The 22,750-nt window shown below is 42.2% G+C and overlaps 1 protein-coding gene and 1 non-coding gene across 2 annotated transcripts in view; one reads left to right on the forward strand and one right to left on the reverse strand.

Moving 5' to 3' along the window:
* The window catches only part of KNL1 (kinetochore scaffold 1), a 47,233-nt gene extending 25,366 nt beyond the window's left edge, over positions 1-21,867 (reverse strand). Inside the window, exons 1-10 of the mRNA XM_074955695.1 lie at positions 21,737-21,867; positions 16,590-16,644; positions 16,117-16,156; positions 13,812-13,871; positions 11,369-11,430; positions 10,804-10,853; positions 9,772-9,811; positions 8,304-8,341; positions 7,906-7,958; positions 1,129-6,153 (exon numbers count right to left, since the gene is read on the reverse strand). Of these exons, the coding sequence (XP_074811796.1) occupies positions 1,129-6,153; positions 7,906-7,958; positions 8,304-8,341; positions 9,772-9,811; positions 10,804-10,853; positions 11,369-11,430; positions 13,812-13,871; positions 16,117-16,156; positions 16,590-16,624 (5,403 nt within the window). The 5' untranslated portion in view covers positions 16,625-16,644; positions 21,737-21,867. The remainder of the gene's footprint in view (positions 1-1,128; positions 6,154-7,905; positions 7,959-8,303; positions 8,342-9,771; positions 9,812-10,803; positions 10,854-11,368; positions 11,431-13,811; positions 13,872-16,116; positions 16,157-16,589; positions 16,645-21,736) is intronic.
* A 298-nt stretch (positions 21,868-22,165) lies between these two features.
* Positions 22,166-22,247, forward strand: TRNAS-GCU (transfer RNA serine (anticodon GCU)). Its single transcript has one exon. It is a non-coding gene; the product is annotated as a tRNA-Ser (tRNA).
* The last annotated feature ends 503 nt before the right edge of the window (positions 22,248-22,750 follow it).

Below are 22,750 nucleotides of genomic sequence, written 5' to 3' on the forward strand. Positions count from 1 at the left end.
AGCCCAGTTCAGTTCCACTCCAGAACGTCACTCCTCCAAGGACAACCAGTCAGTTGCCTCTTGTTTTGTATGCAGTTGCTAATGCGAACTATTTTGCTGTTTGTCTGCTCTGTTTCATACCTCCCACCTGCTCTCATTATAGAAATAGTTTAAGGAATTAAAAAATATAATTTTAGAAAAGAGCCAGGCAAAGTTATAAAAATAGAAGTAGGGCAAAGGAATTACAAATATAGAAATAGAAAAAGCTAAGGGATTAAAAAGAGCCAAACAAAGGCATGACTCATGACTAGTCTATATGACCACATGACCTCACTATTGTTATCCTTGTTCTCCCTATCCCTTCTTCCTGCTGTTTGTCCCTCACTTGTTGAGCCTTATCTCAGCTAAAGCTATTCAGGACAAGGACAATATCTTATTCCTTGTTTTCATTCAAAGTTGCATGGTGGTTTAACTCAAAGTATGATTTTAAACAGATTTAATTAAATCTGTGCAAAACCCTGTGTGGACACCTCCAATTCAATTTAAGACAGGATAAGGAATCAGTTTAAGCTAAATCTCTATTACACACAAAGAACATTATTAAGGGTGCAAATTCAAGCACTGAAAAATGCTAGAATTAAGGTTGCCTGTGCATTTGGCAGGGATGAAATTAAATATTCTGCTAGAGAACAGGTCATAATTCTAAGTATTAACAACATCCTGCTCCATCTTTCTTACTAGCAATACAAGGGTTGCTAAGTTTGGGTCTGTAGGGGAAAGCAAACGAAGCAATGTGACCTTGTCAAATGGTCTGATGACTATGAACACATGTCAAAGAAAGAATTAGCATGAAACTATTAAGGGTGGATGCTTTAAAACTGGCATGAAAATCAGTACTCTGTCCCAAATTCCTCTCACTTCAGAAGTGCGTTCCACACATCAATTTATTTTGTAGCTCTGGCAAGAGATAGGAAAGATAGTGGGGAAAGGCAGAGAACCATGATCATTAATGAACTGGTGACTGAGAGAAACCCAAGGAGTAAAGACTACACTAAAACTTTTTAATTCACACTCCTATAATTTAGGCAGAATGAAATCGAAGCCCTGGGGCAGTTGACCACATTCTGATTACTGAGTAATTAGGCTCACCCGCTGTTCTGTTGTGGTATCTCCATCCCAGCTCTCAGCCCTCTTGATCTTCTTTCCTTTCTGGAGTTCCTCTTCCTCTTGTTCCCAAGCTCTCTTCTGGTTGTTGCAAGTTTCTTGCTCCTCTAATGGACAGCTTTTATTGTGAAAGATCTCCTTTTTATTCATCTCTTTACAGGTTCCATCAAGGGGCTCATCATTTATAATCTCAACTGAATCCATTTCCTCTGGGCATGTAGGAAGCAATTCCTCATCTATATACTGAGAAGGGCTCAAGATCTGCCTTCCAATGGGATAAATGTTGTCAGAGGTTTTGCTGGTGACTAAATTTATTTCTGGAACCTGAGCTTCTACTCCACTTGGAACAGTGGAATTTCTTTTGTTTGGCAATTTAGGCAAGAAGATACCTAGGGGTAGCTTTCTCACTTGACATTTATCTGTATGTGTTGTGTCTAAGGGTGCATCTCCAGTTTCAAAATATATATTTTCCTCTTCTTTGATATAAAATGCATTAATGGACTCCTTTTCAACATCTTTTCTTAAGCTCAAAGGATCTTCTGGCTGTGTTGCCAATTTGGGAAAATTGTCAGCAAGATTAGAGACAGCAGCAGTTTGAGAGAATGGGACAACTTCTGACTTCCTTCTACAATTTTTCAGCCTTGAACAAATGTTAACAATACCTGATAATTCAGACACAAGGCTGGGATCTACTTGTTCTGCAGGAATGTCATTGACTTGGGAGAATTGCTTAATCTGTTCAGAGTCTTTTTGGGAATCTTTTGTAAGTTTTTCCCATTCAGCAGACACTCCCTCATTTTCCTTAGTCTCTTTGTAAGAAAGCATAACAGTGTCTGCTCCATCAATGTCTAACTCTGTGGATCTGCATTCATGTCTAGATGAAGTCAACTTCCCTGGATCATCTTTCAAGTCTATACTACCAGTATCCAACATATTAACTGCACCCCTGTTCAAACTATCAGTGATCTCCTTAAATAAGTGAGACTGCTGGACTGGAATTTGAACCTGAGACACACCATTATCATTTTCTCCATCACAATCCAAGAGGCTATTCTCAGCAACTTCTTTTCTTTGACTTTCAATCTTGTAAGTCGAGGATTCTATCTGGTTCTCTGGAAGCTTGAAAGACACTCTCTTTGATTTAAGTTTTACTTGTTTTTTCAGATCCTGGCAGTATACAGAACTTGAGTTGCCCTTGGAAAGGTTAATAACATTCTGTGGTTCCTGAACAATATCCAAAGTGACTTCAGGAAGTGGCAGAGTGACAGGACCAATGGACTTTTCCGTGGCAACATTGTGGATTTTGAGTGTATCTGTTTCTTCCTTTTTATAGGGAAATACTAAAACTGATAAAGCAGGGAAATCCAGGCCATGTTTGTCCCTAAAATCTGAGTGGCATCCCTTATCCAAATCTTCTACATGCATAAAATACATTTTCTCTCCACATGTAGGGGCCGATGTTCTACATAAATTCTGCTGCTGGTGGTTTTTACTTGACACTTCTTGGTTCTCAGATCCTTTAAGATTATTACTATTAATAGCAACAGTGTGAGATGCAGTGATATCCATCTTATCCTGGTTACATGTAAACACAATGGTTTCATTAACAGGAAGTACAGGACCAACGTGGGTGGTTTGCCCACCTTGTAGGGCAATATCATCATCTGAGGACACTGTATGGATTTTAGTGGTCTCCATGTCATCACCCATCGCAAACACAACTGTTTTGCTATTTGAAAAAGCTTCCTGTCCAACCCATTTATCCAGTTTTAATCTATCCACATGCATGACCCTTTCCATAGTTTTATCAATAGTGTGAGATTCAGTTATTTCCAAATCATCCTGATTAAACATAAACACCATTTTATCTCCATGAACTACAGACTGGGTTTGAGGTGCTCTCTCACCTTGTGAGGCAATTTCACTGTTTATTGCTGCTATATGGCTCTTTGTGATCTCCATGTCATTCTCACCACCCAGTGAAAACACAACAGTCTTTTCACTAGTTGATCCAATCAGACTTTTCCTTCCAGTCCCTTTACCTAGTTCTGGCACAGTCTGGGATGCAGCCTTTTCCATAGGTTTATCAATTACAACAGTGTTGGGTCTAGTTATTTCCATGTCATCATTGTATGTAAATACAACAGTTTTATCTGCAGGAATTAAGGGTATTACATTACTTGAACTCTCGCCTTGTAGGTAAATTTTATTGTCCGATGCCATGGTGTGACTTTTAGTCATCTCCATATCATCATCCACTGAAAATATGACAGTCTTCTCATTTGAAAGAGACAATGGCTTTAAGCCATTGTTGCTTAACGTCTTATTGCCATATATCAAGGGGCACTGGTCACATCCTGGTTGCTGCACACTATCTGCAGCTATAATGGTAGGGCATGAGGTCAAGTCCTTTTTCTTTAGAAATAAAGTATCTTTTCTTTCCGTTAAAACTGTATCAGGAACATTTACTACACAGCTACCAGTCAAATCCATATTTTCTTCAGAGAAGAACACAACTGACTTTTCCAAAAGAGAAGCCATCTGTGAATTTTTTGTATCCTGCATCGATGTTCTGGCTGTTTTAATGAAGTCCTGTTTTGAAGAAAGTGAAGCTGCTTTACTAGTTGAAGAAAGTCTCTCAGAATTTGCAGTGTTTGACAGTACCTTGTTTAATGCTGCCATAGTATGGCTTTGCTGTTGCAATTCAGAATTTTTTGAGTCAATGTGTATTCCTGCTGTCTTCCCAAAATGCACATTTCCTTTAATATCAGAGGGAAGGGTCTCATCACCAGAAGTGAAAGCAAATCTTGGAGCAGCAAGGGCTGGAATTTGGTTATTTCCAGGAGTGTCATTCTTTTGATTTGAGTTCATTCCGAGACTCCCACATTCTATTGCCGCAGTCTGACTTCTAGTAATATCTATATCAGAACCATCAGAAAATAAGAGGGTCTTATTTTGTAGTTGTTGTGGTTTAGATATTACATTGTTCTGAGTACGTGTACTCTCATATTCCTGTGCTACTAGAATAGGAGCAAAGTCAAGAACAGCAGTATGATTTCTGGTTATATCCATACTTTGATTATCTGGAAAAACAGTTTTGTCGTTAGTATAGGCAAGTGAAGGGTTGACTAGGCTTCTCCTCAATTGTTGAGATATTTCACAGTTTTGTCTTTGCAAAGGTTTCAGCACACAGTTGTTGCTGGCAATGGTGTGGCTTTTAGTGACTTCCATCTCTTGCTCTTGTGATGAAAAAATAATGGTTTTGGGATTGGGATGGCTTCTTTTAATATCTGTGTGATCACCCATTTCCTTGTCAAGGTTTAGAAGACGACTTACAGCTTCATTCACTTCGTTGTTCCAGTTCTCTCCTGGAATAGTTTTAGGCTGCATTTGTTGTTGGCTTGTAGTTATTCTAGTGTTTTGATGGTCAATGACTGAAGCATGACATTTAGTTATTTCCATTTCTTCCTGCTCATTTAAATTAGAAGAGCTAGGTTTGTTACCAAAAATTTGAGGTTTGAATTTCACAGAGGTGGACATACCAGCAGAGACAGGGGGAAGTTGACTTGCAATGCCCTTTTCGACATCCTTGGCAATATAACTTCTAGTCAAGCCCATATCTTCCCCTGAGAAGACTATTGTTTTGTCACTTGGCCGTGAAACGAGCAGAGGGGTCACTGTGCTGTGTTGAAATGTGCCCTTAGAAGTCCAAGAACTAGGATTTGCACTTGAATTTAGACCCAGAGTCTCAGAAGCAGCTCTGTGATTTTGGATCCCTTTTTCACGTCCGTTATCTGGCACAGAAGATATTGTATGTGCATTGTTTTTACATTGCCTGAGAACTTGATTATCTGAAGTTATTTGACATTTTGTAATGTCCATGTCATCATCTCTTGAAACTGTTTTTTCCATTAGCAAAGAGATGGCATTTCCTGGTTTTTGAAAAGCTTCATAATAAGACTTGCCAATTGCCTTGGAAGTTTCATTATAGTTTACAAATGTACAATTCCCAGTAACTTCCATATCATTACAACTGGAAAAGACAATGGTTTTATCACCATGGAAGACGGGCTCAAAAGAAACACATCCAGGAACCACAGTCTTTGTTCTGCAACCTTGATTAGAGGTTTGTGATGCTTTGTGATTGTCTATCAAGATAGTATGGCTTCGAGTAATACCTTCCTCATCTTCTACACTTACAGTTTTCTTTTCAACACACCTTTGGGGGTCCTGTGGAACAATCAATTGATGGTTAGATGATGTCTTTAATCTAGATTGGTCAGCAACAAAACTGGATGATAAATCCATTCTGATGGTCTGACTGTGTTTCTCAGTGTTGAATGTGTTATTTTTGGAGAGGGACATTTTTACAGTTTGGCTGGCAGTCATATCCATATCTCCACAAGCCACAGTTACATCACCACATTCTAATTGCTTTGATATGGCCTCACAAGTATTGGGGAACATGGTATTAATGTTAGATACATGACACTTTGTAATATCCATCCCATCATCTTGTCCACTGAAGATTCTAGTCACACTGCTGGTGTTCTCTTGTGCAAGGGAATATACACACTCCACGGGAGAAAATGTACTAGTTTCTGGAAGTTGTGAAGGGACAAAAAACAGGTTCTCCTTGTCAGGTCCTTCAAGAGTGGGGTTAGCAAACATTTCACTTGACTTCAGACTTGTCAAGAATTCACTGAAATCTATTTTCTTTACTGGCTCAAAGTCTGGCTTCTGTTGAAGAGACGGACATGTATAATTTGCCTCTGTAGGATCACAGAAAAAACGAAATTCCTTGTTCATTTCTGGCCCTTCATTTTTAGATGTTAACCCAGCTAAAAATGATTTGATGTCTATTTTCCTAGGTTTGTCAATTTCTTCATTGCTTTTAAGGTTACGTGTGATCACTGCAGTGTGACTAGCTGTCATATCCATTTCATTTTCATCCAAAAAGATAAGTGTTCTGTCGTTTCTATTTGTTTGATTGTTGTCTGTATCATGCCACTAATAAAGAACAGGAAATGACAGTTACTGACATATACAAGAAGCGCTAAACCAATTATTCTGGTTAATACACGGCTCAGTTAAAGTGGCCTAAAGGCCAGTTTTATTTATTTATTTAATAATACAGACTATCACTTGTATCTGACCTTCTAGGTGAGCAGTAAATAGACACAGCTTTAGCTAAAAATGAAAGCTTACACACCTTCAAGGAAAGAGACAGGGCTCCATAATTACAGCATAATGCTATGTAACATTTTAGAGTAAGAGTTTACTTCAGAACTTTACAGCGATATATAAACTTCTGATATGTTGGATCTATCTTGCTTAGATTATAGCTGGATCACTGATCCTTATTCATAAAGTTGGGTCACTTATGGATCAAAAATGTTCCATTTTTCTTTCCAGTTATATGTTGTGGCCTAATCCTTTCTTCCTGGCTGCAATCAAAAGCCCTCCCTTGTTGCTGGCATATGTATGCTCATATAAGCAATGGGATCTGGAAGTTATACAATTCTTTTTCCCACAACCAAGACGAGAATGAAGAAAAGATTTAGACAGGCTCAACCAATCTAACATAGTGAAAGAAAATTGACCAATAATGATCCACAATTGACCAGGGTCCTCATATTTTATAAAGCGTAGATCAAGGGAAAATATTCTATACACTTTATTTAAAGTACAATTTTTTTATGCAATACAAGCAATAAGCAGTATGCTTGAAGCAGCATGACCTGTTTGGGCTTTTCTAAAATGATCAGGAGCCTAGGCTTTAACTTGACCAGTTTAGCATGTGTTAAGGCAGGGGTCTCAAACACGTTGCCCGTGGAGTTATTTCCTGCGGGCCGCCATAGGCGGCCAAGCTCCCCTCACCCCCCGCCCCGCTCCTCCACCTACCTCCCAGTGCTTCCCGCCGCCAAACAGCTGTGATTTGAGTTTGAGATCCCTGTGTTAAGGTATATACTGCCTTGTCTACACTAGACTTTAGAACATTTTAGTTAGCTTGTATTAGATAACATCTTTAAATCCTAGTCTAGAAAAAGCCAAAGGGCATTGCAACAGCAGCAAGTATCTTGGCAAATGCCTGCCTGGAAAAAAAAGAATCACGAGCATGTTCCACAACACTGGATTACATGCTCCCAGGATGCATGAGTGAAGTGTAAGAACACACAAGCTCAATGATTTACATGACCAGGATTACAAAAATATTAGCTGCAAGGTAGGATTTTTCACTGCCTGAGTCAGTAGGGAAAACTACAGAGACATGCTCAAACACCAGCTGTTTACTATCTTTCTGGAACGTTGCAGCGGCCATAGGGATAATGGGATAATGTATCTATTCTTACCTCCATCTTTAAAGGAATATCACTAGATGAGAAAAGCATGGGTGAGCTCTCCCAGCTATGAAAAGGCGGTTGGCACAAAAGTCTTTTCTGCATACCCTGAGATCACAACTAGAAATAATGGAAAAGCTCTCTCTAATGCTGAAATTAGCAAGCTACTTTAAAGTAGAAGTCTGCAGTATCACAGTATGATATTCATCAGATTGGGGGGAAATACTTGGAAGAAAGTCTGAACATTTTTCTCTTCCCAAGAGAATTATGAACAAAGATCCTGTTTGTTCAGTAACTCATTTACATTTTAAGTTGTATTTTCATCTTTGTTGGTTAGGCCTCTTGCATTCATTTGTGTAGGAAGTAATAGATTTTTGGACCCAAATATTCTCAGCATGAAAGAGTGAACGTATTCACATACCTCAGTCTGCTGCACCAGTGTCTGGATTGGGGCATGAAGCAAAGTGTCCATCCCTTTTAAGAGAAAAAAGTATTGCATCCATTGAGTTCGGGATCATAGGAAATGGGGATCTGTGAACTTACTCTACATGTATCAGTAACTGAGTGTGGATAGAACACAAATACAGCCGACTAAGACAAATATACCCTAAAATAAGTTTTCATCAGTCTCTTGTGAGGAAGTAGCTGAGGTCCAACAGCAGAATGCTTGCCAAGCAGTTATGGGGCAAAAACCCCAGTTACACAACAGTTCTCTTCATTAACAGACAGATTGTTCCAGGACTGCTCACATCCTTTAACACAATAAGTAGTTTTGGACAAAAGTAACTTGTTAATAAAGAAATCTATTTTTAAACTTACCAGTAATCTCGCACTGAACAGTTTCAGACCCTTCATTTCTAAAAAAAAGTAGTTTTATATAAACAGTTTACTAAAAGATTTCAAAACACAGAGCTCTCATTTCGGTAATATAGCAAGAAGTGAGCATTAGGGTTGGAACAGTGTTCGGGTATTGAACAGCAGGTAACAGATGCTGTGAGTAGATTTGTAAGATACAAAGTTGCAGTCCAATAACGCTGAAGAGAGTCCTTAACTCAAGAAATTATTGCAACATTACATGTCAAGAAGATACTGCCCGTCCCAAATATTTTGCATACTGGTGAATTATTATTTGCCACTGAGGAAGAGAGAAGGGCTAAAATTAATTCCTTATTCTAAACCCAGACCTTTTGCTTTAGGTTATCCCCTTCTGCTCCCAATGGGCTATAAGGCAGTTTGAGTTCAATCTTCTGTAAACTAAAAGGCTCCAGTAATTCCATCTAAGGAAAAGGGGAGTATCAGGTAAACACCTTGTTCTGCTCTCAGTGTGACTTCTGATGCCCTCTCCTTTTGGTGTCCTTTACTGCTCTTTCAGGACAGATAGACTTTAGCATGATGAAGGAAAAATGTGGGGGGTGGGAGAGAAGTGGGAAGACGGTTGGTTTAAAGCATGTTAGTACCTAGACAGGGCTTGACTCCTTTAAAAATGTTAGCTGTTCGTGGCCAATCCTAAGCTCCTCCCTCACCAACTAAAATGTTTTAAAGGCATCAAACTGTACATTCATGAGGTGCATCAATATGTTTTAAACACTTTAATCAAAATCACACTAAATTTTTTTTTTAACCACCACCATTCCCCCTCATTTAGACAAGGCCTTAGAGCACAGATTCCATGGGCTTGTCTTCACTATGAAAAGAGGTGTATTTTTAGCATGAATTAGTAAACTCAGTAGGGTTCACCTCAAAGAGCTAACATGTTCAAAATATTTTTATCTAGTATAGAATGATACAAACTATCTTCCCTGTCCCATTAATTTGTTTTTGAAGTGCAAATACCACCACTGTGGTACCTCAATGCTGCATAGGGAGTGGAAGTCTTTGAAACATGCGGGTCTTATTTCTGTTCATCCTTTAAAAATCTTTCGGAAAAATCTAGGCTTTGTTATTTTCCAAAGACTTCTACTCCCTTCATAGAACTAAGCATCACTAGCAGCAGAAAGCTTGAAGAAGAACCTGTTCTAGATTCTTTGGGAGCTATGACTAGTGGCAAATACCATGACCCATACAGCTGTATTATTCTGAGTGGCTGAACTGAACATGTGCTTTCTTCAAGATTATCATTTCCATAACGAAGCTAAACCCCTTAAACTAATTTTTAAAATAAGAGTATGCCATGCTTAATTTTGTTTTTGAGAGAAACATTAATTTTGATAGTTGTGTCATGTAAGGAATTTCCCCCCCTCAGAGCATAGCTCTTAAGGTGTACAAAAAAACAATTTTCCAAACTTACTGGTTAAATAGGATTTGATTCCTTATATTTGCTGCTCTCTCTAAAAATAAAATGAGAATATAAATATTAAATCAACAAAAGGAGCAGCGACATCAAGACATTCAGAGATAGGAATTAACTGCAGGAAAAAGGTTCTACTCTTTCTGACTTTTGATGTGCCCTCTCACAGTCGGAAAACCAGAAGAACAGAACAGCTTGACGTTCTGTTAACTCTTTTCAGGTACTTGCTACACAAACTTTTGGAAGCTGGGAATAGATAGAAGGCTATTCTGCTGGGTCTGTAGAAACTGAATGCTAAATACACCTCTACCCCGATATAACGCGGTCCTCAGGAGTCAAAAAAATCTTACCACGTTATAGGTCAAACTGCGTTATATCAAACTTGCTTTGGCCTCGAGCATTTCCATTATTAATAGTCACTTCCTGCCCCCTGACTGACCCATCCAACCCCCGCCCCCCGACCCTTATCCACACCCGCCCCCTGACAAGCCCCTGGGGACTCCACACCCTATCCAACACCCCCGTTCCCCGTCACCCGACCGCCCCACCCCCAGAACCATCCAACCCTCCGCTCCTTATCCCCTGACCACCCCCCAAGACCCTCTGCCCCGGCCCAGCACCCTTAACACGCTGCTCAGAGCAGCATGTCGGAGCCAGACACACACTCACGCTGATCCGCCAGAGCGCGCAGCCCCACCCCCCAGAGCACTGCTTTATCATGTTATATTTGAATTCGTGTTATATTGGGTCACATTATATCGGGGTAGAGGTGTATATAGAATAGGAACGTTTATTTTGATCAAAAGTTTCCTCTTAGTTACATGATCTACAGAGCTGTTAACTAATGGGCTCTCTCAGCCTGCATGCAGCTACATAGACTGAATCAGACCTGTCAGTCACTGACAGTTGGCCCCGCCCTACCCTATCAGTGACTGACAGGTCTAGTTCTGCTTATGTAGCTGCATGCATACTGAAAACCCACTGGCCAACAGATCTGTAGACCCTGTAATTGAAAGAGAAAGAAATTTTTACCTGTATTTTCTGGCTCTACCACATTAGTTTGAAGATCTGTCTGGAAAACCCTGAAACAAAGAACAGAATAGACATTTTATAAGCTACACAAAATTATCTCTGCTGGAGCAAAGGGTGTTCTGTTTAAAACCAAGTAAAAAAAAAAATCAGTTTTGATTTCAGCCCTTCTCTATATTGTATGTTCTACAAAATACCTGAACACAAGTGCTCAGAAAGACAAGAACTTCCTGAACTTACCTCCAACTTCCCATGGGAAATTATCTTTATTAGACTTAAAATGAAAGCCACAAAGTGAATTAATGACACAACCAAAACATTCTAGTTATAAAATCTTCCCTTTTGCCTTCTTTTCGAGACAGGCAGAAGAATGGGTTAAGGATCTCTTCAAATTCCTGAGGTCTCTGACTTTCTATTTTCTCCTGCCACCAATAATATTCAGTTCCTTCACTTGAATTCGCATGCATTTATGCGAACCTATCAGTTTCACTGGCCACCAGCTCACTGCCTGGGATGTACATTTATACATAAACAATCTGTAGATCAGAAACCTTCAGATTAAACTTACTTTATGGTATCTGCAAAGCTGACACGGCGAGAGTTCTTCCGACGCTTCTCAGTGTCATAATCCTAAAGATATAGAGAGGACACAACAATATGATTTACAGGTGACTGTTAATCTTATTCCATATAAACCAGCAAACCATTCCTTGGAGAAGATGGGCGCACAACAAATGGAATGCATTTACTATCATCTTTAACAGCTCAGCAGAGCACAAAAACTGGAGTTCACAAAGTTATGTAGTAGAGAACCAATTAGACATAAGGATGCAGCCCTTAAAGTACATCTTCTACACTAACTATTCTCTATGCTAATGTGAGATGCCTGATACACAGTTTCAGATTTCAATATAGCCAGGCATAATTTATCTAGAAGAACAGTAATTCCATCTGCAGCTTTTCTCAGACTTCCCTTTCCCTAACCTACAGATCCCCACCCTAGAGCAAGCAGCTATTGTGGAGTCTTCCTCTCAAAAATCAGTCATCTCTCAGACACAGTAAGTAGAGCACTACTGACCGGGAGTGTTTCTCAGACTGCCTGACACACTAGAAAATGCATATGGTGCCGAGCAAGAGATTTACAGAATTGCTCTCAGCCCTGCCAAGAAAGATGGGAAGAAAAAGATTCACCATTCTCACTACTGTGAGGAGAGATGTGTCAAAGAATCACAAAATAACCACAGCACAGTGTCTTGCAATAGCACTGTTTGTATTGCATCACTATGACGACACTCACAAGGTAAACAGTGCAATGGAACGTTAGGACTTCACAGCTCTATGGCTCTCTGACTCCATTCACAGATCCAGCGGCTCTGAATCTCAGCAAGGTTGAGTATCACTTATTTAAGGAAATATACAGAAGACTTACATGACAGGGTCCGAATTATATACCTGCAACAAGACTAATTCCATGGAATTCTTCTAAATGCATTTCAAAAATCATAAACAATGCCAGCAACGTGAGCAATTGTGGGTAAAGTCAAACTGCTAAGAAATGATGGAGTTACATTGATCAACATCTCTCTTAACAAAAACCTTGATATTTTAAGGAGACATCTGCTGTTGGGAAGATCCCTTACATGGTGGATTGTGAGCTGTTCTTCACACTTGAACCAGATTTGGCATATGTACTGTATGTAAGTATCTCAGGCCTTATTTGCATATACTGTTGGAAAACATCCACCTTTTGTTCACTTACAGTAACATATGCTGAGTGATATTCATTAAGACTCATTGTGATTGCTCTTGCCACTGAGCAAATATGAAGATAAACAGCCTGATCAATAGTGCCTCTGTGCCTTTCCCTTTTTCATTTGCAGACCTCTACAAAATTTCAAATGGAGGCAAGTACCCCCTCTGGAAATCTTAGACAGTCTGTGGACCCACAGAGGCTCATGGACCACAGGTTGAAAACCACTGTTCTATGGTAACAAAAACCTTTTGCAGACCTCTTAGACATAGTCTGAAGACCCCCAGGAGTCCTCGGACCACAAGTTGAAAACCCTACTCTCATGATACAGGACAGACTGTGGGGGCAGACAGGAGTGTTTTGAATAGAGGAGTTGAAGAAAAATGGCCAAGATAGTGATTAAGTAAATAGACCATAAAAGAAAGACACAGAAATTAACTAACCACTTTCAAAAGCTTAAAGGTCAAATATCAGCATCCTGTATATCTTTCTTGTACTCCTCAGGGAAAAATGGGACAAGCAAACAATTGAAAATTTAAATTCTGTGATCAATGAAAAACACATGTACACAAACTCCTTCTGGTGAGTAAGTTAAATTTTCCACATCCATATTTATCATAGTGTAATGAACAGCAAAGTCCATGTATACCCTAGAGCACAGATTTAAAGGAATGTATTACAAACTTGCAGAGCAGCTGGGACTACGTCCACATGTACTATGGGGTGGCAGACGTTTACTTGAACTAAATCATGTACTAAAAGTTACTCTGTATAAAATGAAAATATTAATGTTTGTTAACCTTTACCTTAAATAGAGAGTTTGCTGCCTAGTTTTTAACAAGTTAACTTTAGCTTTTCATATGTAAAATCATTTTAACTGCTATAATAATCTATAAACATTAATCAGCCTTAAAACTCTAAGTCTTATGGACTGTAACAAAAGCAAGTAATATCTACTAATTTGTTAATCATTGCTCTCTTCCCTCTCTTTTTATTTTAAGTAAGTTTGCTTTTGTTAAGGCAAACACAAAAAAATAAAAAACTGACTGGAATAAACACTTTAGTTAGCCTACAAAATATCAGATAAACGTTACAGGAAGTCCACAGAATTTTAGCAACTGAAGCATTCATATTCTTGAGCAGTTATAACAAGAGTTTCTACATGTGCAGCCATGCCAGTGAGGTGACTCAATCAATGACATTTGTTCAGAACAGATTGCAGTCGTTAAAAAATATTGACAAGTAAAGGGTTAATCCCTACCTGAGTGAATTCATTCCCACTCCCAAGGTCCTTGAGAGGACTCCGTGGAGCTTTTAAAATCTAAAAGGAAATATTTATAATAGTTGAGAAAATGATTTCTGCAGCTTCAACAATTGGCCTCCTATAAAGATCAGGCACTCAGGAAAGCTAGCAAATGAGTAACATGTTCCAATACAGACTCTCTCTCTCCTCTACTATGATCAGAATGCTAATCAAGCACACACTTTGCTGCTGCTTCCTGATTTCTAGAACTTCACCTACCACAAATGACAGTTTTATATGAAGATTTCCAAAAAGCAAGACAGTACAAAACTCCATCTGAGAAAAGTAGTGCGCAGGATTGGGACATTAGAAAATGGATGAGACAGTAAGGTTAATTTGGTATTGCACATTGGTGCAGAAGATAAGATTTTTTTTTTTAAAGAGATGTTAATGACCAAAGGAAGATGAGAGTGCAGCAGCTCTTAAAACCTCTTAGGAATTTTTAAAGCAATCATACAAGATATACATCTTAGGCAAAGAGCTCACTCTGAATTTCTAAGCATATGTCTCATTTCACTGTTTTAAGCACTTCTAATTCTTCTATTAGACAATAAGGTACATAAGGCTGTCCCTTTCAGTAATGAGTTCTTTCACTTTTGTCAGAAAGATACTAAATGAGCCCACGTATGTTTTTTCTTAAATTATAAACCTTTCCACGGAAACCGTGTCAAACTGTGTTACGTCATTTTGTTAACAGCAATGCTTCCATCCTCTTCCATGATGCAACATACAGACCACTAAATAGTTGTCTGATCTACCAGTATATCCATCGAACAGCTATTTCAATATGCTGTGGAGAACGGTGAGGACGTATCTTCACTACAAAATTAAGTCAACATAAATTAACTTGACATACAGCCACCAGAATAATTACACCTCTACCCCGATATAATGCGGTCCTCGGGAGACAAAAAAATCTCACCGCATCATAGGTGAGACTGCGTTATATCGAACTTGCTTTGGCCCCCCTGTTCCTTGACCACCCCCTCCAGAGACCCCCGTCCCTAATCATCCCCAGGACCCCACCAACCCCCCCCGCTCCCTGACTGCTCCGACCCCTATCCACACACCCCTGCGGCAGGAAGCAGAGCACTGCGGCTGGGAGCTGGCGGAGTGGAGCAGGCTGGGGCCGAGCTGCTCCGCTCCAGGCTGCTCCACTTCCGCCACTGCCGGTGAGTGCGGGGGGGATCCCTTCCCCCAAACCCCCTCCCCCAAGAGATGCGGCTGGGTCGAGGGAAGCGGAGTGGGCTGCTCCTGGCCTCCTGCTAATCCCCCGGGCCACTCTGGGACTACGGGGCCCCCAAAAGTGCCCCCCCACAGCTCCTGCCTCCCAGACCCTGTGGGGGGGCAGGGGGAGCCCCCGAGACCCTCTGCCCCTTATCCAACCCCTCTGCTCCGGCCCAGCCCAGCACCCTTAACACGCTGCTCAGGGCAGCATGTCAGAGCTTTATCGCATTGTATGTGAACCCACGTTATATTAGGTCGCATTACATCGGGGTAGAGGTGTAATCTGATTTTTAATGTCTACACTATGCTCTTTCTGTCGGTGGCGCACATCCTCATCAGGAGCACTTGCACGGATTTAACTGACAATGTGGGGCACTGACAGCCTGAGCCCTGCCACCTGGGCTCAGACTCTCCCCCCATCCTCCCCAAATCCCTCACCGTGATGCAGACGAAGCTCAGGCTGTCCTTCCACACACACACCCCCAAATCCCTCACCAGGAGCTGGTGGCAGCTCTCCTTCCCCTCTTACCCCTCCTCAATCCCTCACTGGGACGCAACCCCAGTTCGGGCTCTCCTCCCCACCTAGCCTCAAATCGTCATTGGGCAGTGGAGGTGAGGTTCCAGCTCTCCTCCCCACTACCCGCAATTCCTCACTGGGAGGGCAGCAGTGGGCTCTGGCTGTCAGTCCCTGATGGCAAAGGGCAATGTAAGCAACACAGGCTCTACATGGACACTGCATTGACTTAACTACATCAACTTAAGCACTACGTTTTCGCAGAAGTGGAGTTATTAAATTACTGTAGTGAGCGACTTACATCGGCAGGAGCGCCATTTTAATTTAGACGCTTACTGAGTAAGTGGCCAGACTGCACTATAGAAAACAACTAGAACAACCATCGGAAAGAGATGGATAGGCAAACCCACTTGACTTATTCTTTTTTGACTCTGAGGATTTTCCATATGCTAGGGAGAAAAGCAGGCTCATCTATACCAACTTCCACTACTGATAAACGATCTTATTCAAAGTCACACTCACCGAGGAAAGCCTTTGCCTTCTGATGCATTCTGTATGATCACTGAGAGAAAAGAAAAGAGGAACTGTTAGGGTGTAAACCCACACAAAGGATGTCGTTCTTCAATGACACTATCTTTAGCAACAAGTTTCTAAAATGGGCAGGATTTCATTATTTTTATGTTTAGAAAATAATTCAATCCAAGCCCTCTTGGCACAGCTGATCCCAATGCTAGAGAGCAGAAAAGAAATTCTGGAAAATATAGTGCTTGCCCCCCCCCCGATGAGACCTCAAACAACCTACTGCTATGAAATATTTGTAGAATTTTCCCTTATTGTAACAATGAAGCTCCCTCTGTCCTTTGGGTTTAATGGAGATGTTAGTGTCTCTGGGGACAGCTGCTGTGTGTAGGGCCAAGGACAGGAAATAATCTTTATCCACTAAAACAAAACAATGTTTGGCACCTTAAAATTCTCAGTTGGAAGCTTCAACTTACTTTTCCTCATTTGATTCTGAATAAATCCTGTCCATTTCTGAAGGGCAAGTTTTTCCTGTAACAAACACACAACATTTAAATCCAAAAAAACAGCTAAGAGTCAAAGCAATAGGGAAATCACATTAAGCCATGATACTCAACCACTGCCACACCCAGGTCATTGAAGTGGTTCAGGATAACAATCACTATTGTTAAGGTTGCATCATGACATCTGTTTAAAGGTGGACCTAAGTCCTCTAAAATCAACATGCTTAGTTGGATCTCTTTGAAGTTTGGTGTGCCTCAGGAAGGTGCATGGCAGGGTTAAGGCTCCAAAATTGGAATAATTTAAGCCAGGAGTCACAGAAAAGTTGAAAAGTTTCTAGGTCTTTTTTTTTTTTTTTTTTTTTTTTGCCCAGAGCTACAAGTCAAACTATTGACGCAATGTGGATCAAAATGGTCTCAATCTGTCAAGTTTTATCCAAGGTATTGTATGGCACTCACTAAATCTTTGGGGGACCCAAATTGAGAGTGGTATTTAAGAAAATGTCCGTTTACACTGTGCATGTGCCAATATTAGGAAAACAGCTAGAGTTCAATTCCTGACATTACAAATGCTTTAAACTTGACTTTTGTAAGTGCTCTAGAATCCAAATTGTAACTGATTGCTTTGAAATTTGGTGTGCCTCAAGGGAGGACAGGGTAACATTAGTGATCCAAATTTGAGGTCATTTGACCCAGGGGTTCCTGAATTAAAGCTCCCATCTCCAAATGGTTTTCTTTTGCAGCCTTGTTAAAACTGAGAGGTACTAATAAAAACGTAAGAGCTGCCATACCAGGTCAGACCAATGGTCCATCTAGCCCAGTATCCAGTCTCCAACAGTGGCTAATACCAGAGTTTCAAGGGGGATGTACAGAACAGGGAAATTTTGGAGAGATCCACCCCGGCTTCTTCTCTCTTCATTCCAGGCATGGGGCTACATCCCTGACCATCTTGGCTAATAGCCATTTATACACCTATCCTCCATGAACCTATCTAGTTGTTTTTTTCCACCCAGTTATGTTTTTGGACATCACAACATCCCATATCAATGAGTTCCACAGGTTAATTGTGCATTGTGTGAAAAAGTATTTCCTCTTGCTTGTAGTAAACCTACTGCCTATTAATTTCATCAAGGGACCCCTGTTTTTTGTATTTTGGGAAAGGGTATATAACATTTCTCTATTCACTTTTAATAGACCTTTATCATATCTCCCCTCAATTATCCCGTTTCTAAGCTGAACAGCCCTAATTTTTTTTCAGTCTCTCCTCGTATGAAAGCCATTCTATACCCCTGATCACCTTTGTTGCCCTTCTCTGAAGATTTTCCAGTACCACCACATCTTTTTTGAGATGAAGTGACCAGAACTCGACACAGTATTCAAGGTGTGGGCATACCGTGAATTTATATAGTGGCACTGTACTTTGTCTTATTTTCTATTCCTTTCCTAATAGTTCCTAACATTCTATTCAACATTTGACCACTGATGCACATTGAGCTGAAGTTTTCAGAGAACTATCCACCATGACTCCAAGATCTCCTTCTTGAGTGGAAACAACTAATTTAGACCCCCATCATTATATTTGTGTAGTTGGAATTATTTTTTCCAATGACTGGATGAATGACAGACCTCTTAATGGCCGTGAGCGCACCCTTCAATTAACAGAACTAAGGAAAAGTAAATCATAAGTCCCCACCTAAGAGAAAAGGAGTTTGAGACTGAGCAGCTGGAAGTTGCTGCAATTTGTGAATCACGGGTGGCAGTTTCATTTTGGAGGGACTGTAATCACAGTATTCGGGGGGGGGGGGCGGAAATAAGACAAATTACTTCTTGGGAGGGAAAGGGAAAGATATTAGGGGACAAAGGAGTGGGGGAATAAGAGGTTGGGGTTTGGAGCTTCAGCAAGGAGAGGGGTCTTGCGGGGAGGGGGATAAATAGGGTTGAATACTAGGGAAGGCAAGAGAGTTTGTAGGCTCAGATGAGGAAAGTATAGCACCCCCAGCTCTTCCAGTGCACCCCAATACTCTGCACCCCACAACTCTGCCAGTATACTCCAACTACGCTGCTCCCCCAGCTGCCCATGCACCCTAACCAGCCTAAACCCCAACTCTCCTGCATCCCAGCTCTGCCAGTCCCCGCCAACCTCCTGCATTGCCAAGTCCCCCAGTCCCCTGCACCTCAGAGCTCTGCCAGTGTGCTAGCTCAAGCGGAGGTAGCACAGGTACATCTACATGAACTAGGAATCACATCTTCAAGGTCAAATGCAGAAGTACTGTTACTCACAGAATACAATTTCAACCTATACTTTAACTTAACCATCATTAAAGCATTAGAATTCTCTCCTATTCCACCTCACTGCTGACAATATCCTTTATAATAAAGGCCCTATGCCTTGCTACTGACATTCTACTACATTCTGCTCCTACGCAATTCTGCATAGAAATAATGCATACTGCATCCTGAAGGCATACATGCACCTCTTCTCTTTCTTTACACTGGAGGGTGAAAAACAGATTACCTCATCTCACAATCACAGCTGTCTCACACTTCAAAGTAATCCACAGATCTTGACCAAGCAGAATTAACTAATACCTCCACTGTCAGTTAATCCTGGGGGAATTCTGCGCCAAAAATATAAAAATTCTGCACTAAAAAATTAAAAATTCTGTACACAATATTTTAAAATTTTGCAAAATTCAGCAAATTTTATTTGTCAAAATAACACTAGATAATCACACCAGTTTCAATTTTAGTAATTTATTTCAAAATACCTGTCAGCAAGTATGTCTGCAATATGACAGACACAAAAAAATCCCCCCAGGAGTAGAGAGTTAAAGAAACCCCTATGACAACCCAGTTCATGTTTCTCTGCCCGCTTTCTCCCCCTCCCAGAGCCCAGCCAGGGTGCCAGACACCCACAACCCCTTCCCGCGCCACCCCCCTTAGCATTTCCTGGGTTTCTGACATTAGAGTTTTGCTCAGCTCAATGTTCTGCAAGGGGATGACATATCACCAACCAACCTTATCTCTGCATTTTGCAATAGCTTTTTGTCATTGAATTATAATATTTATCTCCTCCTGTCTAGTCACAGAAAAGCAAGGAGCACTCAACGTTCACATTTTCTAATCTAAATTACCAGTTTATTCAACATTTGTGCTAGACCAGTGCTTCTCAAACTTTTGTACTGGTGACCCCCTTCAGATAGCAAGCCTCTGAATGCGACCCCCCCCTATAAATTAAAAAAAAAAACACTTTTTAAAATATATTTTACACCATTATAAATGCTGGAGGCAAAGCAGGGTTTGGGGTCTAGGCTGACAGCTGGTGACCCCCCATGTGATAACCTCATGACCCCCTGAGTGGTCCCAACCCCCAGTTTGAGAATCCCTGTGCTAGACAATCTTCAACAATCACAACCCATCCATTAAATTCTCTTTAGAACACTCCCACACTAGCATCAACTTCCTAGACACCACAATCAGCTTCATCATTGGAACCCACAGACAACTGTTTGGAAGAAACCTACAGATTGCCACACCTACTTTCACAGACCCAGTAACCCCTTTCCTCCCCACAATTACACCAAAAAATCTGTTATCGAAGCCAGGTGCTCAGATAACACAGAATATACTCCAAAGATAAGGTCCGGAATATACACCTTAACATTCTTAAAACCATCGTCACCAAACAAGGACAGTCCCCCAAAGAACTAGATCATGTAGTGGAACGGACCACCCAAATACTCCGAGATAACTCCCTCTAATCCCATATCCCTAGTTGTCACCTACCACCCCCCACAGTGGAACCCAGGTGTGGTATCATTAAACAATTACAACCCATACTCAATGGGGGCCACATCCTGAAAGATATCTTTCCCGAACCCCCTATTCTGGCCTTCAAACAACCCTCCAAGTTAATCATCAGAAGCAAAATAAGAATGGCTATACTGCATCAGACCAAAGGTCCATCTAGCCCAGGGGTTCTCAAACTGGGGGTCGGGACCCCTCAGGGGGTCATGAGGTTATTACATGGGGGTCGCGAGCTGTCAGCCTCCACCCCAAACCCCGCTTTGCCTCCAGCATTTATAAGGGTGTTAAATATATACACAAGTGTTTTTAATTTAAAAGGGGGGAGTCTACTCAGAGGCTTGCTATGTGAAAGGGGTCACCAGTACAATAGTTTGAGAACCACTGATCTAGCCCAGGTTTCAGAGTAGCAGCCGTGTTAGTCTGTATCCGCAAAAGTATCCTGTCTTCCAACATTTATACATTATACATGTAGACATGGCTTTACAGATTTCCCTCATCAAAAGACTTTGATCCAGTGAAAGAATTACCTTACCCACCTTGCCTCTCTAATATTCTGAGACCTACACAACAACAGCCCTGCATATGTGAGAAATAAACCATACCAGCAAAAGCACTGTTCTACTGGTACGATCTGCACTAGGGCTTTTGTCAGTAGAGAAAGGTCACCAAAAAAATCACATACCCCTAACCAATATTAGTATACCAACAAAAGTTTCTCGTGTAGATGTGGCCTAAGAAGGGGGAGGAACAAAACAGCTATAAAAAACAACTGTCTGGGCTTAATAACGTTAGCATGCAAATGGTCCCAAAACTTATCAATGGGACAGGCTGCATGGAGGTCTCCCCAGAACGGCTGCTGTCTGGCTGAGAACAGGTTTCGATCAGCGGCGGTGGCCGTGTTCGCAACGGAAACAGAAGGGTTTTAAAAACGGAGCGCTCAGCATCCGCAGGCAGCGGCACAGAACCGGCGCAGAGACCTGCACGCGCGGGACCGAGATCTCGGCTTCCCCCTAAGGCCGCGGCGAACACCTCTCGCAAGACTGAGCTGGTCCCATGGGACAGTTACCGTCACCGCACGGCACACAGGGGAGCGGGAGGCCACCCGCCCTCAGCCCCAGGCCGAGAGAGGGGCCCATGGGGATCCAGGGAGCCCCCCGCCCGGTCAGAGACCCTCCCGCCTGACACAGAGCGGCGGCGGCGGCGGCAGCTCTCATGGGACCCGCCCTCCCTGCAGGACCCGGGCCGGGCCCGCTCCCTCCCACCTCTGCTCCCCGCTCCCGGCCCCTCACGAGCCGCCGCCATTACGGACTCCTCACCCTCCACAGCTCCGCTCCAAATCCAGCCCTCAAGACACCAACGCTCCCGCGGCGCCCATCAGGCTCGGCTGAGGCCGCCGCTTCACTATTCAAACCTAACCGCCTATTCTTGCGCATGCGCCCTAGGCTCCTGGCAAATCGCACTCCACAAGTACAATATGGCGGCCCCTACACCCTTCGCCGTACAACATGGTGGCCACCAAATTTCCGTACAACATGACGGCCTCGGTTTAGTCAGATCTACGTATTGCATTACAATGTCTCCTCCTAAACTGTCTCAGGGCTCGCCCCGAGGCAGAAGTGGAGCTAGGAGCATTGTGCGTTCATGGTGGGAATTTGTTTAGGTGTACTCTGTGCAGGGAGCCGAAAAACAAGCTAAGCCTGGCTAAACTCGTTTCTTATAGACTACGGGAGGTTATAGGTTTCTGTGACGAGGTGGCCGAGTGGTTAAGGCGATGGACTGCTAATCCATTGTGCTCTGCACGCGTGGGTTCGAATCCCATCCTCGTCGCAAAATGCTTTTTTTCTTCTCTTTATTTAATAAATGAAGCGGCTGGATTTACATTATTGCTGGCTGGGAGGGCGGTTGATTATTTAGCAGCGTGCCGAACATGCCCGCCAGCTTCATTGATCTCGATCACAATCGCCTATCAGGGCGCGGGGTGACTATAAAGTGATTGGGGAGCTCGCCAGTGGCAGCGAATGCCTCCCCAGCTGAAAGGCAGTTTTCTGCCCCCCCAGCAGCTCCGTAGGGGGGGGACACGTGCTGCCTTCAGTCGCAGCGAGCCGGCCCAAGCGGCTGTGGTCCGGCGAAGGAGGCTGCCCGAGCCGGGACACGCGGGCTGATCCGCACTGTCCCAGGGCGGCGCGCTGGCAGAACCCGAACCGCTCTCTCGTGTAGGGGAAAGATCTGCCCTGTTTTCTTCAAGGGAACAGTTCAGGTCTCCGTCATGGGGCAGGCGGGGGGAAGGGGCGGACATCGGGACTACTGAATTATGGGAGACAGCCCCCCTG

Source organism: Natator depressus, chromosome 6 (genome assembly GCF_965152275.1).
Source record: "Natator depressus isolate rNatDep1 chromosome 6, rNatDep2.hap1, whole genome shotgun sequence".
In the NCBI taxonomy this organism is placed as follows: Eukaryota; Metazoa; Chordata; order Testudines; family Cheloniidae; genus Natator; species Natator depressus.